The sequence below is a fragment of the Myotis daubentonii genome, chromosome 20 (assembly GCF_963259705.1).
Source record: "Myotis daubentonii chromosome 20, mMyoDau2.1, whole genome shotgun sequence".
In the NCBI taxonomy this organism is placed as follows: domain Eukaryota; kingdom Metazoa; phylum Chordata; class Mammalia; order Chiroptera; family Vespertilionidae; genus Myotis; species Myotis daubentonii.
The window spans coordinates 6,381,903-6,395,318 of NC_081859.1; the positions used below are offsets into that span (position 1 = coordinate 6,381,903).

Here is a 13,416-nt window from a genome sequence, read left to right on the forward strand (position 1 = left end):
TGCCAACGCTCATAGTGGATATGATTTACTATCGTGCGCGACTATTTCGGGGTTCAGGCAATAGAGATACGATTTTCATTGTTGAGAACGAGAGGCATCGTGAACGATATCTAGGATTCTTTTTCCGGATGAATGTGGATGATACTTAGGTTGCTGAGATCTCCTTGTATGCACAAAAAAATAATGAAAACCAGTGGAATATGAAGCTGGTTTTTTGGTGCTAAACAGTCCCTTTATGAGCTGCAGGTTGCCAAAAAAATAAAAAATAAAAAAATAAAGGGGGTGGGGTGGGGGTTCTTGCTTCCCACAAATGTGCCAAGTTTCAGGATGAGAGATTCTTTTATTTTTATTAAGATTCTCCAGTTTAACAAGATCTCCTCTTCCCAGCCACTTGCTTCCCTCCTTATAACTCTACTTGGTAATTTATGTCATTATTCATACACTTAGCTATTGGTTTTATTGTCCACCCAAGCTTTTGTTTGGCTCACGAATGAATCTCCAGCACGCAGAATACCCAACAGAGGGTAGGAATTTGATGAATATTTATGGGACAATTCTCTTAAAATAACAAGACTTTAGAGTTTTGGAGAACTTTGCATTCTAAATGAATTAGCCATAGCTGAGTATTTCCAGATACGTAGCTGGACGGTGAGGTCTGGAGTTGGATGGAGATTCTGGTTTGGGGTCTGTTAAGACTCGGAAAGAATGGTCCACCCTTGAAGCTAGATAAATCCAGGGGATTCCCTCCACCTTCTAGACCAGTGGTTCTCAACCTTCCTAACGCCGCGGCCCTTTAATACAGTTCCTCATGTTGTGGTGACCCCCAACCATAACATTATTTTCTTTCTTTTTTTTTAATATATTTTATTGATTTTTCACAGAGAGGAAGGGAGAGAGACAGAAAGCCAGAAACATCGATGAGAGAGAAACATCGATCAGCTGCCTCAGCTGCCTCCTGCACACCTCCCACCGGGGATGTGGCCGCAACCCAGGTACATGCCCTTGACCGGAATCGAACCTGGGACCCTTCAGTCCGCAGGCCGACGCTCTATCCACTGAGCCAAACCGGCCCCGGCCATAACATTATTTTCGTTGCTACTTTATAACTGTCATTTTGCTACTGTTATGAATCGTCATGTAAATATCTGATATGCAGGATGTATTTTCATTGCGACAAATTGAACGTAATGAAAGCATAGTGATTAATCACAAAACCAATATGTAATTATAGATGTGTTTTCGGATGGTCTTAGGCGACCCCTGTGAAAGGGTCGTTCGACCCCCAAAGGGGTCGCGACCCACAGGTTGAGAACCGCTGATCTAGGGAAGTGACGGTGAGCGAGCCTGCAGAGGGTTAGCAGAAGGAAAGCTGCTCGGGGGTTCGGTTCCTGGCGTCTCTCTGGGAGGCGGCGGTGCCAGAACCAGCTCTGCTACTTCTCCTGGCTGAGCCACTGCCCTTCCCGGGCCCCGCTCCCCTCGGAGGATGGTACAAACCCAAGGCATTCCCGAGCAGCAGAAAACCTTGGAATGCTGCTTTGCACGTTTTTAACCTTTATTTATTCATTTTTACTGTGGTTAAGTATACACATTCCATTCGAGTCATTTTCTTAAGCGTACTTTTTGCAAATGACACAAAGTCACACGGGAGTTTGAATTTGGGCCGCGGCCAGGGAGATGAAAGGCGGAGAGCTCCCCCCCCCAACCCCCCAGGACCTCCCGGCACGTGCTGCCGGCCGAGCCTCCACGGCCGATCTCCATCTTGCTGGACGGGGCGGTCCGCGCGGCCTCCGGGAAGCGCGGCCGTCCAGGGGTCCGACAGGTCCTCCCGCGAGGACCCAGGCGCCCAGGCGCCCAGGCTGGGCCCGGGGATCCCCAAGGCCAAGGGTCACCCCCGCACTGTTGGGAGGTGCCAGGGAGGTGCGGCCCGCTGCTCCTTGGGGTCTTTCTTATCTGCCCCTCTTCCCGGGGCGCCGCCCCCAAACCCCGGCTCTGCTCCGCCGGGAGGTGCGCGCTCTCGGCGCTCCGCCGCGCGCCCCCGACGCACGTCCCGCGCCGCAAAGAAAGGAAAGGGCGCCTCCCCCCGAGCGCGCGTGCGCCGCCCGCCCCGCCCCGCGCAGGCGCACGCGCTCCGGGCCCCGCGCGCCCTCCCCCTCCCCCCAGACCCGCGTGCGCGCCGGAGGCGGGGCTGCGCGCGGGGGCGGGGGCGGGGCCGGCGCGGGCTCGGCGGGGGCCAGGCCGGGCTGAGTTGGGTTCGGAGCGGAGGAGGCAGACCCGCGGCCGCGAGCGCGGAGGAGACAAAGCCGCGTCCGGAGCCCCGCGGGGTTGGGGTTGGGCCCGGGCTCCGAGGCGCCCCAGCCGCGGGAGGGCTGTGCGGACCCCGCGCCGTCCAGCCACCACCGCCGCCGCCTCGCAACAGGTCGCCGCCTCCGGGGCGGCCTTGCTCCGTGCTCCCCTCCCCCGCCCCGCGACCCCCGGGCGCCTCCGCTGGGCTCCGGGCCGCCGTAGGCCACCCGCTTCGATGCGGTTCGGGTCCAACATGATGCCGGTAAGCGGGCAGGCGGGCTGGGGCCGGGGCGCCAGGCCCGGAAGTGTGCGCGGTGGCGGGTGGGGGGTCCGGTGCGCGCCCTCCGTAGGGTCCCGAGCCGATCCCGGGGCCTGAGCCCGCGTGGCGGGGCCGGGGTGTTGCGAACCCGGGGGGAGCGGCCGCGGCGGCTCCAGGCTCCGGGTTCCCACGATCCCCGGCCCGCGCTCGGGAGCCCGTGGCCGGGAGGAGGGTCCCAGCAGCCGCTCAAACTTTTCTTTATCTCTCCGCCTGGGTCCTGACGTTGTGCAGTTCTCGAAGGTCGAGCACAGGGAAACCGGGCATCTTCCTGCTTTGTCTTAAAAAAAAAACAAAAAAACTTTTCGTTGGCGTGCAATATGCATCCCGAAAAGAGTGCGCCGGCTGGCTTGCCTGGGAACTGAATTTCCGTCTTGGTATCTGCAGTAGCAGACCCGCCTGGCTCAGTCTGTTTCTGGAAAACGGGTTTCAGTCAATGCAAAAAGTTTTTCGATCGCAGGAAAATGCCTGTGCCCGCTCGCTCCGAGAGGATCGGTGCGTCCCAGGCCGCAGGTGGGCGGCAGGTTCGAAGGCATTTTTTTGAAAAATGCCTGTCTCCTGCGAAGGTCGCGCAGCCTGGAAGGTGCGACCTGGAAGGTGGCAGTGGCTTCTGCAGGCTGCACAGCAAGTAGCTGTGTGTTTCCCCGTGGAAGTTGCCCTTGCGCCGCTCGCGATGTTTTCTCATGCTTTCATTTGTGCAGAAAAACAGCTTTGAGGCAGGCCGTGGGTCCGAGTGACGACCCATTCTGTTTATGTGCAGCCACAGATGCAGGGTATAATTATTAATTATTCTGTCCCCGGCTCCCCCTCTGCTTGTGTCATGGGCGGGTGTCCTAACCTTTCCTGTTGGGGACAAACTGAATTTATTAGAATTGATCATTTGAGTTTCGATAGTTCCGGATATTTTGTCCTGCCAGGAGTCTAGGAATTCGAAAGTTGTTAATAGCAATGTGCGTCCTATTTAATTTTATTTTATTATTTATTTATTTATTTATTTTTGAATTTTTGTGAGTTTATTTGAGCCAAACTGTCGACATATGCCGGGAAGCAGAACCTCAACGAATTGAGATAATGCTCCAGAGAATGGAGGGGTTACATTGTATTTATTACATTTGCAATCAAAGGAGGGACATAGGTGGGTTACATGAATGTGCGTCCTGTTTTAGTGTCTTACCTGGGTAGAAAGTCAGTTTGTGATGCGAATGTCCAATCAATACAAGACCATGAATAAGCGGGGAGGATTCTTGCGGTTAAAATTTTTATTCCTGGGATTTACATTTCTTTGTCTCGAAATAGCTCTGCCTGGCTGGCTGGCTGGCTGGCTGTGAGTTTTTCCTAAAAATAGGACCAAGACAAGTGTTGGTTGTTGCTGTGTGATTTCCTCCTTGAAGATCGGTTTTATGTCCAGGCATCCTTTGGGCTTTCTTAACACTTCTGTTTCCTCCTCCCAACTGTGTACCAGGTCGTCAGGATTTGTAAAAAGTTATGTAGCTCTTGAAACGAAATTTAATTGAGCAGTACGGTTCTTCTAGTCGCCTTTCTGATGTCAGAGGAGCGTTTTAGCAGAGGGACTGCAGTGTGGTGTGGTGGCTCGGGTACCACCTTTGAAGCCAGACTACCCCTTAGTATTCGCTCAGCTACTACCTCTGTGGCCATAGGCTTTTTTTCTTTTTCAAGCCATCGTCCCTCAGTTTCATCATCTGTAAAATGGGGGTAATTATAGTACTGCGCCCTTAGGGTGGTTGTGAGGATTAGAATTACTGTTTATGAGGCAATTAGTTCAGTGCCTTGCTTTGAATAGATGCTAGGTAAGAGCTTCTCCTGAATTTACAATATTGGTTCAACCGAGATTATTTTTTTTAAGATTTATTTTTATTGTTGAAATTATTACAGATATGCCCCCTTTCCCCTCCCATTGACCCCTTCTAGCCCACACCTGCCCCACTTAAACTGAGAGTCTTATCCTTGCAATACATAAACATATGAAACAGGTTTTCATTTAGTAGCCTCGTGTTATATGTGTCTTTATCCTGTAATATTTTGGGTACTTGCAAATAAGACTTTTCTTAAATATATTTCTCATCTCTCAGCTTTTTAAAAAATTAGTAGTAAATATATTTTTATTGATTTCAGAGAGGAAGAGAAAGGGAGAGAGAGATAGACATGATGAGCCCTGCCAGTGTGGCTCAGTGGTTGAGCATCGACCTATGAACCAGGAGGTCACGGTTTGATTCCCAGTCAGAGCACATGCCTGGGCTGCTGGCTTGATCCCCGGTAGGAGGCGTGCAGGAGGCAGGCGATCGATGATTCTCATCATTGATGTTTCTGTTTCTCCCTCTCCCTTCCTCTCTGAAAACAATAAAAATATATTTTGAAAAAAGCTTTCAAGTTCTAGCTTTGCAATAATTGTATTTGTATGACTATACCATATGCTGAAAGAATTCCTTTTTGTGGTTGAGTAGTAATATAGCAAGTTAGCTTAGGTTTCATTCTAGAATCAAGTTTAAGGTAGGTTCTGTATAGAATTGTAATTCCTAAAGGCTGCTAAATAAATCACATGTTTAAAAATAATGTGCAAAGTATCTCACATTTCACGTGGTGTAGTGAAATTTGTTGCCTTGGGACTTCTGCTGTATTAATTAAAAGCCAAAAAGCATTTAAATTTTTCTGTAGCTTTACCTGTTTCAGAAAAAAACAAAAACAAAATTAGACTGCACAAGTATACAGCTACTTATATTTAAAAAAATAATCTAGAATGATATGGAGTGTCCTTTATTCAGACACTGCTTCTAGGAGGAACTGCTTCTCTCCCTCTTCATGTCCCCCCGTCCCCCAACAGCAGACAGTAAAAACAATAAAACGAAACCTCTCCTTTCTGGAGCTTTTAAGGAATACTGTAGACCTTTATCTCCGGGTAATCTACTATAGTGGGTGGCCCTCCCTAAAACATCTTTCTAAAGCAGCGGTTCTCAACCTGTGGGTCACGACCATCGGAAAACACATATAGCATATCAGATATTTACATTACGATTCATAACAGTAGCAAAATTACAGTTATGTAGTAGCAATGAAAATGATTTTATGGTTGGGGGTCACCACCACATGAGGAACTATTAAAGGGTCGCGGCATTAGGAAGGTTGAGAACCAAAGTTCATTGGACACTGAGCCCTTCAGTTCAGATAGGGTAACTGAGTACCCGTGGGTATGATTTGCTGTAGGTATTATAAAACCTCTCACCAACCTTCCCTACTAAGAATAAGAAGGTTGGGATGCAAGAGCTAAGGAACCTGGAGTGTTCTTTCAGGTCATGCCCCTTCATCAAGTCAAACGTTACTGAAGTACTTGTTTTTTTGGATGGTGTGGTGGTACTCAACAGAACATTCTTCTGTAATCAAAGTAATTGAGAAAAGAAAGCACAGATGACAGACTGGGTGTGAAATGTGTACTTATGCTGGAGTGGTAGGTGAGACATTGAATTTTTACATCTCATGCCCTGGCAGGTGTGGCTCAGTTGGTTGGGCATTGTCCTGTGCACCGAAAGGTTGCTGGTTCGGTTCCCAGTCAGGGCACATGCCCAGGTTATGGGCTCAATCCCCAGTAGGGGGCATGCAAGAGGCAGCTGATCATTGTTTTGCTCTCACATAGATATTTCTCTCTCACTCTCCCTTTCTCTAAAAATCAATTTAAAAAATGTCATTGGCTCTTAATAGAACATTGGTAGATGGAACTCAGGGTAATTGGTTACGGTAAAACACAGTTTAATGGTCTCAGGAGTAACAGCTCCAAAGTCATAATAGGCCTCAGCAGTGATAGATGTTTCTCTCTCTCTCTCTCCCTCTATCTCTCCCTCTCTCCCTCTTCCTTCCTCTCTCTAAAAATCTATTTTTTTAAAAAAATCTTTAAAAAAATTTGCATCTCATTGGGGAGAGCCAAGAAACTTTAGTCATTAGCAGATCCTTCGGGAGCACTGAGTTTTAAGGAGATAGTGGTTCTTAAAACACTTCGCATACTGTCTTATCAGAAGAAAATTATCAAAGATGCAAATTCTAAACATAAAAGGAACTTCACTAACTGGCAGCTGTGGTCACTTTTAGTTTTATTTTTTCTACATACACTTTATCCCAAGCCAAGTTATTTATTTGGATGATAACAGAGTCAGATTTTCATTGAAAATGTTCATTTGGCCAGTAAATACTGAACTTTCACGTGGGATGCGGACTTCAGTTGTTTTTCTAGAAACAAATTTATAATAAGTATTACTTCATTTAGATTTCAAACCTTTCAACTAAAAATCCCTACGATGCACGTTTAGAAAGATCGCAGAGAGCCTCAGGGAGTAGGTGTTTACAGAATCCCAGTTTCCACTGTGAATGGTGGTGATGAGAAGTGGCCAGGATGGCGGGCTGACCTCCACCGCGGAATGACCCCTCTCCCTGCAAACCAATGCCCTGGGCGCTCGTTTCCCGCCCAGGGGAGGCGAGGAGGCTTCTGAGGACCTCCCTGTGCCTGGCACTGTGCCAGTGATGTAGGTTGGTCACCCAGAAAATGACCCTGTGATGCGAGTCTTCTCATCCTCATCCCACAGATTAGGAACTGGAAGCCGGAGGATTTCGGTAATTTGCTCCTGGCCCCTCAGCAGCAATGAGATAGGGATCCAGGTCCTCCTCCAAACACGCTCTTTGAGATGGCGATGCCGAGATTAGACGAGATTAGAACCCGCTGACATACTTGGCCGGGCAGACTGGCGATGATGGGCCGATGACATCAAGCGCTTGGCTAATGATAACTTCAAATATTGCTTCCTTGAGCATAACTCTAGTTATTCTTGAAGCAGTAAAAGGAAAACGGACATCTTTCCATCCTTAAAACCCAAACTGGAGGAGAAGATTGCTAAATGGCTCTCTTATCACTGTGATGTGGAGGAGATGCTCTCACCCTGGCAATGGAGGCATCTCTGACTTTTCTCTACCTCCTCTACTTCCGTGGAGACCTCAGCTCTCCCACCTCTGCAGGGTGAGGGAAGAGGGGCAGTAATTACCTTCGGTATGTGGGTGTTGGCCAATCTTTCTATCTTTTAACAGGGCTTGAAGGTGATGACGTAGGGAAGAAAGAATCTGAAGTGGACTAATGCTGGGAGGTGTGGAGGGGGGATCATAAAACTGCTTGTGTGGTGCAGCCGCGGCCGAAGGGATGCCCCCTGCTGGTGGGACCTCAGATGGGGGCCCAGGGACACGGTCTCCACGCGCTGCTTCTGTGTAGTGGGGAGTAGTGATTCCATCTAATGAATGAGGTGAATCTGTGGGACATAAGCTAGGACAGTGGTTCTCAACCTTCTGGCCCTTTAAATACAGTTCCTCACGTTGTGACCCAACCATAAAATTATTTCCGTTGCTACATCATCACTGTCATGTTGCTACTGTGACGACTCATCATGTAAATATCTGAGATGCAGGATGGTTTTAGGCGACCCCTGTGAAAGGGTTGTTCGGCCGCCAAAGGGGTCGGGACCCACAGGTTGAGAACCGCTGAGCTAGGCGCTGATGCTGAATGAAATCACAGGAGTCGTGCTCTTCACTCTTCCTCATCAGCCTCATTTATGGATGGCCTTTTGGGGACAACATCTGTTCAACAAGTATTTACAAGCATTCTCTACGTTCCAAGTGCCATGGATACAGGAAAGAAGAAGGCAGATTTCAGGGACCTTCCTTTCATGGAGCTTAGTGGGGGTGGAGTGTGGGTGGGGCTGGAGAGATGGAAAATAAAACAAGAAAACACGGGAGTGGGGTGTAAGTAGGATAATGGGACTGGGGTGGCCAGGGAAGGGGGTGGACAGCTCAGCTCAGACCTGCTGACCCGAAGGAGCTGGTCCTGTGCGGGTTTGTGAGTGGAGCCTTTCGAGTGGAAGAACTCCTAGGCCCTGGAGCCTGGACCTGGAGGACGCCTGGGACCGGGGAGGCTGGTGGCCGGGGGCAGGGTAGGAGCTGAGTGGAGAGGGGCCGCAGGGCAGCTTCCAGGTGGGCGGAGAGCTCAGGTGGCCTGGGAAGGGAGGGAGGTGGCAGCCACAGGGAGAGCTTTAAGCTGTAACAGTGGAGAGTGGCTGTGGAGGTGCCCGAATGGAAGGCCTGGGAAAGGTGGGAAGCGGGGAGAGAGCACCCACTGCAGGAAAGTCTGCAGAAAACCACCCCAAACGAATCCGAGTTACCTCACCCCCCCCCCCCCCCCCCCCGGGCCCAGCGGGTGGCGTGGGCTGGCCATGAACTCAATCAACACAGTCTCCACTTGTTTGAACACTCAGGATGCCAGGGGCGAGCAAAGAAGCAACGATGCCGACACAGGCGTGGGAATAAGACCAAGTCAGGGAGAGGGAGACTGGTCCCAGGAGAAACCGCCAGTGTTATCTCCCTGAGCGCCATGCAGGCGTGAGAGGAGCCATCTCTTGTCGCACTGAGTGGAGCACGCAGGTTTCTGAAGGAAGCCATGACCTTAATGCTCTGCACCAACTGCACCTGTGACCACGTGACCATCCCTGGACGCTTCCCATGCGCTCACCTAACAGTTCCTTGACTTTTTTAAAAACCAGGCTTGTCTTCATTTGATTGACAGAGATGCAAAGTAGCAAGCGATTTAGGAAATTCAGGAGAGCTGCTTGAGTTCTAGCACGGGCTCCTCCAGCCCGGGTTTTTCTGCAGCACGTGGCCTAGGTCGACTGTAACTGCCAGGTAGTTTGTGATACAGAGGTCGTTTTGGGGTAATCCGTTCACTTCCTGGGAAGGGAGCTATTTTGGACAACACTTTATATTAAAGGGAGATGGGATCCTTCTCTGGTAGGTTTTCCTTGTTGCCTTCAGCAGCCCACTCCCTTCCATTCTTCCATTTCCTCCCATAACTTCCATCCCTGAGTCACGGTCCCTCCTCTCTAGTCCAGGCTCCTCTTACGCTTTACCCTGCTCTTGCCTGGGCTGATGTAATCCTCTCTCTCTCTCTCTCTCTCTCTCTCTCTAACCCTCACCCTTGGACATGCTTGGAGAGAGGAACAATTATGGGATGGGGGGAGGGGGAGAGAGAGAGAGAGAGAGAGAGAGAGAGAGAGAGAGAGAGAGAGAGAGAAACGTGGATTGGTTGCCTTCAGGGCATTAAACCTGCAGCTCAGTGTGTGCCCTGACTGGGAGCCAGACCAGCAACCTTTCGGTGCACAGGACTGTGCTCACCGACTGAGCCGCTCTGGCCAGGCGTGAATCACCTTTTACAGCCTCATCTCTGTTGGAGCTTATCTTTGAATTGAAAACTAATTTAATAGTTGTGCGTGGTATCTCATTGATTTAGTTTACATTTATTTCCCCCTTCAGGTTTTATCATTTATATTATCTTATATGATCTGTCTGTTATATTCCCTGTTCTTTTTTAAAAAAAAAAATCTTTAAGTTGATTTTAGAGAGAGGAAGGGGAGGTAGGGGAGAGAGAAAGAGAGAGAGGAGTGGATTTGTTGTTCTACTTATTTATGCATTCAGTGGTTGATTCTTGTGTGTGCCGTGACCGTCCAGCCCACAACCTTGGCACATTGGGCCGATGTTCTAACCAACTGAGCTACCAGCCCAGGGCTACGCTCCACTTAGTTTATTATATAGTGATTGATGGATCTCTTTCTCTGCAGTTCGTACTATAAAAAGTTGAAGTTCCTGACTTACAAGTCAGAAGGAAGTTGGCGTTTTAATGTCGCTGAGAAGGGCTGATCCTACCAGGGAAGGAAAGCCCTGACTCAGTGGCTGGGCGCTGTGAGCGTTTGCAGCCGCCCGGCAATTTCCTCCTCGTGTCCAGTGAGAGGCTCAGTACCTCTGTGCAGGCTGGACGTTGATTTGACCTGATTGTCGCTGCACGCTATGATGGAGAGAACTGAGCCCAGAAGTTCCCAGGCACGAACGCTGTCTCTTGAGTCAGAGAGAAGAATCGTGTTTCTCACAGCTGTTTCCCAGGGGGGTTAACTGGAGGGACCCATTCTGCTGCCCCACAGGGGAAAGAAGCGCCTGAGCCATGTCTGTGTCCGGGGGGTGTGGTGCTTTATGGTCTATTAGAAACTAGCAGGTGTCAGGAAAACATGGCCTTTGGGAAGTAAGGTTACTATAGGTTCGTTTTTATGTTTTCCATTCGTTTACACCTCTTGGCTGACACTTCAGTCTCTCAGATCACATTTATTTTTCCCCCATTTCTGAATTTCCATCTTACCTACACGTCTCGTTCATGCATATTAGTACTAAGTTGTTCTCTGATTTTCCCATGGGTAAATTTATCTTCCTTAAGAGATTTTTCTCTCTCACATAGTAAGCATGTAGTAGGCCTTTTAAATTACGATGCAGTTCATATACCACAAAAATTCACCCTGTAAAGGCGGGGGTAGGTTGGGGGGGGGGGCAGGACCTTTTCCTGCCAGGGCCATTGGATATTTATAACATCATTCGTGGGCCATACAGAATTATCAGTTTGAAAATGAGCCTGCTGTATTGGGTGAAACATTTCATTAGCTCACCCCTACTGCCTTGGCAGGGCCAGACCAAAGCATTTCCCGGGCCTTTTCAGTCCAGCCTGAGGGCCGGCGTTCCCCACCCCTGTTGTGAAGTGTGCAATGCAGTGGCTTCAGTGCCCTCAGAAGGTCGTTAACTGTCATCACTAACTCCAGAACATTCCATCACCCCAAAAGGAAGTCCCTCCAGCCCCTGGCAACCACTCATCTACTCTGTGCCTCTTAGTGCTTTGCCCCCATGGCCTCTTAGATTAGAATCCAGATTCTTGCTGGGGCCTTAGAACACCGGTTCTCAGCTTGTGGTCTGTGGACCAGCAGCGTCCGCGTCACAGGGGAGCTTGTTGGAAATGCATAATCTATAGAAAAATACAACAATACACACACACACACACACACACACACACACACACACACAGAGCAATGTAGACACGCAGTCCCTCCCCATCTGCTGAATCAGAGACTCTGGGGCTGGGCCCAGCATCTGTGCTGAGCAGCTCTGTCCTCACCGACGTTGAGGACCCGTGGCCTTCCAAGTCCTGCGTGATCGGCCTCTTTGGATCACGGCCTTGGGAATCGGGAGCCCCTCCCTGTGCTGCCTCCAGTGACCTTCCCCTTCCACAGCCGTGGCCAGCTCCATCCTTCCTCGGGCCTGTCCCTCGGCTGGTTCTCTGCTCGGGACGTTAGCCAGGCTCTTGCTCGGGCCCCTCCCCGACCAGGCGGGTGTGGGAGTCACCGCATCTCCCGCTTGCCCTCCAGACCCCCCTCCACCTTCCCCACCAGCCTGGTGCCCGAAGGTCGATTTCCACAAACTGCTCCGCAGGCCACCTGACTGCTGTTGAGTGGCCAGTGGAGAGCAGTAGGGCATTGAAGAGGGAGGAAGCCGGGTTGGCCATTGATTGACGTGCTCCCTCCTCGGGGGCGGGCCATGTCCCCCTCCACACAGCTCTCTCTGTCTCTGGAATTTTGTGCCGTGTGCTGTCTTAGCTATTTAGTCAGGATCAGTTCTATCAGAACTTAGATTATAAAATGATGGCCTCTAAGTAGTGAATGAATGAAGAACGTTGAAACAGTGGGATGGCTTGTTAAAGTCATGATGGAAGCTGGAGAAATGTGGAGGGGACACACTGATTCCCCTCAGTGCCTCGCTGTGCTGTACGCTGCAGCATTTACCACGCCTGAAAGAGAACTCACTGTGAAACTCAATCAGAGGCAAATCTGTGAAATGCAGTCACCGCTAAAGAATTTATTAATCATAAGCAAATACTTACCGTTTCCTTGTTACATACCAGGCACATTTGTGGTGCTGAGGGCAGAGCATTGAACAGACAAAACCCTGGGCTGTTTTAATTGGGAAGACAGGCCATAAAAACACGTTAAGGAAATGTAATAATTAATTAAATATAGTGTGTTAGCAGTGCCAAGAAGAGACATAAAGCAGTAAGTGGCCTTTTAGCAGGTGGCCAGGGAAGGCTCACGGAGAAGGCGGCGTTTGAGTGGCCTGCAGGGAAGAGCATTGCGAACAGAGGAACAGAAGTGCTCGGGCTCTGAGCGGGGAATGTGCCTGGCATGTGAAGAACAGCAAGGGGGACGCTGGTGGAACAGAGAGCACGCAGGGGATTAGGCGATGAGGGCTGAGGGGATGGGGGCAGGTGCTGGTGGCAGGATCAGGCAGCAGATCCAAAACAAACTCTGGCCCCACTCCCCAGTGCTGTCACAGGCACACAACAAAGCAACCCGGTTTCTTCCTGAACTGACTTTCTCACTAGTCACTGGATTGTTCAGTTCCCGCACACCCCTTCACCCCCACCCTGACTTCACCCCCACCCTGACTTCACCCCCACCCTCACCTAGTCCCCACCGCCTGTCTTCTCTGTTGAATCTGCCATTTTTCTAGGTCCCCCCACTGCCTTCACGCAGGCCCTCACTGCATGCCTGGATTGCTAACGTCCAACTTGCAGGCTGGTGTAAAGATGTTGGCTTTTACTCTGACACCAAATAAACACCTAAAATAACGGTAGCCCTTAGGGAACTTAAAGACTCTTACTTTGAAGACGAGGAGCTGAGATTCGGGGAGGTGACATTATTTCCCTAAGGTTGGCTAAGTAATTATTAACAAATCCGGGGTTAGGCCCCAGTTCTCCTGCCCGGGAACCTGCAGCAACGTCAGGGTGCTGGCCCAGCACCCAGGGCCTCACACAGTTAGAAAGTCACCCCGGAGCCAGTCTTCGTGCAGACAAGGTAGAGATGGGTCACCGCATGTGCCTGCCATTCATGCCAGCACTAATTCTGGGGGCTTTGGGG

At 50.2% G+C, this 13,416-nt stretch overlaps 1 protein-coding gene across 5 annotated transcripts in view; it reads left to right on the plus strand.

Moving 5' to 3' along the window:
• TP53BP2 (tumor protein p53 binding protein 2) overlaps positions 1-13,416 on the plus strand; it is a 104,550-nt gene that overhangs the window by 58,879 nt on the left and 32,255 nt on the right. The window contains exon 1 of one of the 5 annotated variants that reach the window (XM_059677411.1): positions 2,218-2,545. The exons of 1 other annotated variant lie outside the window; for it this stretch is intronic. In XM_059677411.1, the coding sequence (XP_059533394.1) occupies positions 2,519-2,545 (27 nt within the window). In that variant the 5' untranslated portion in view covers positions 2,218-2,518. Of the gene's footprint in view, positions 1-2,217; positions 2,546-13,265; positions 13,354-13,416 lie in introns of those variants that run through there. 3 more of the 5 variants (XM_059677410.1, XM_059677406.1, XM_059677409.1) reach the window with 3 other exon arrangements.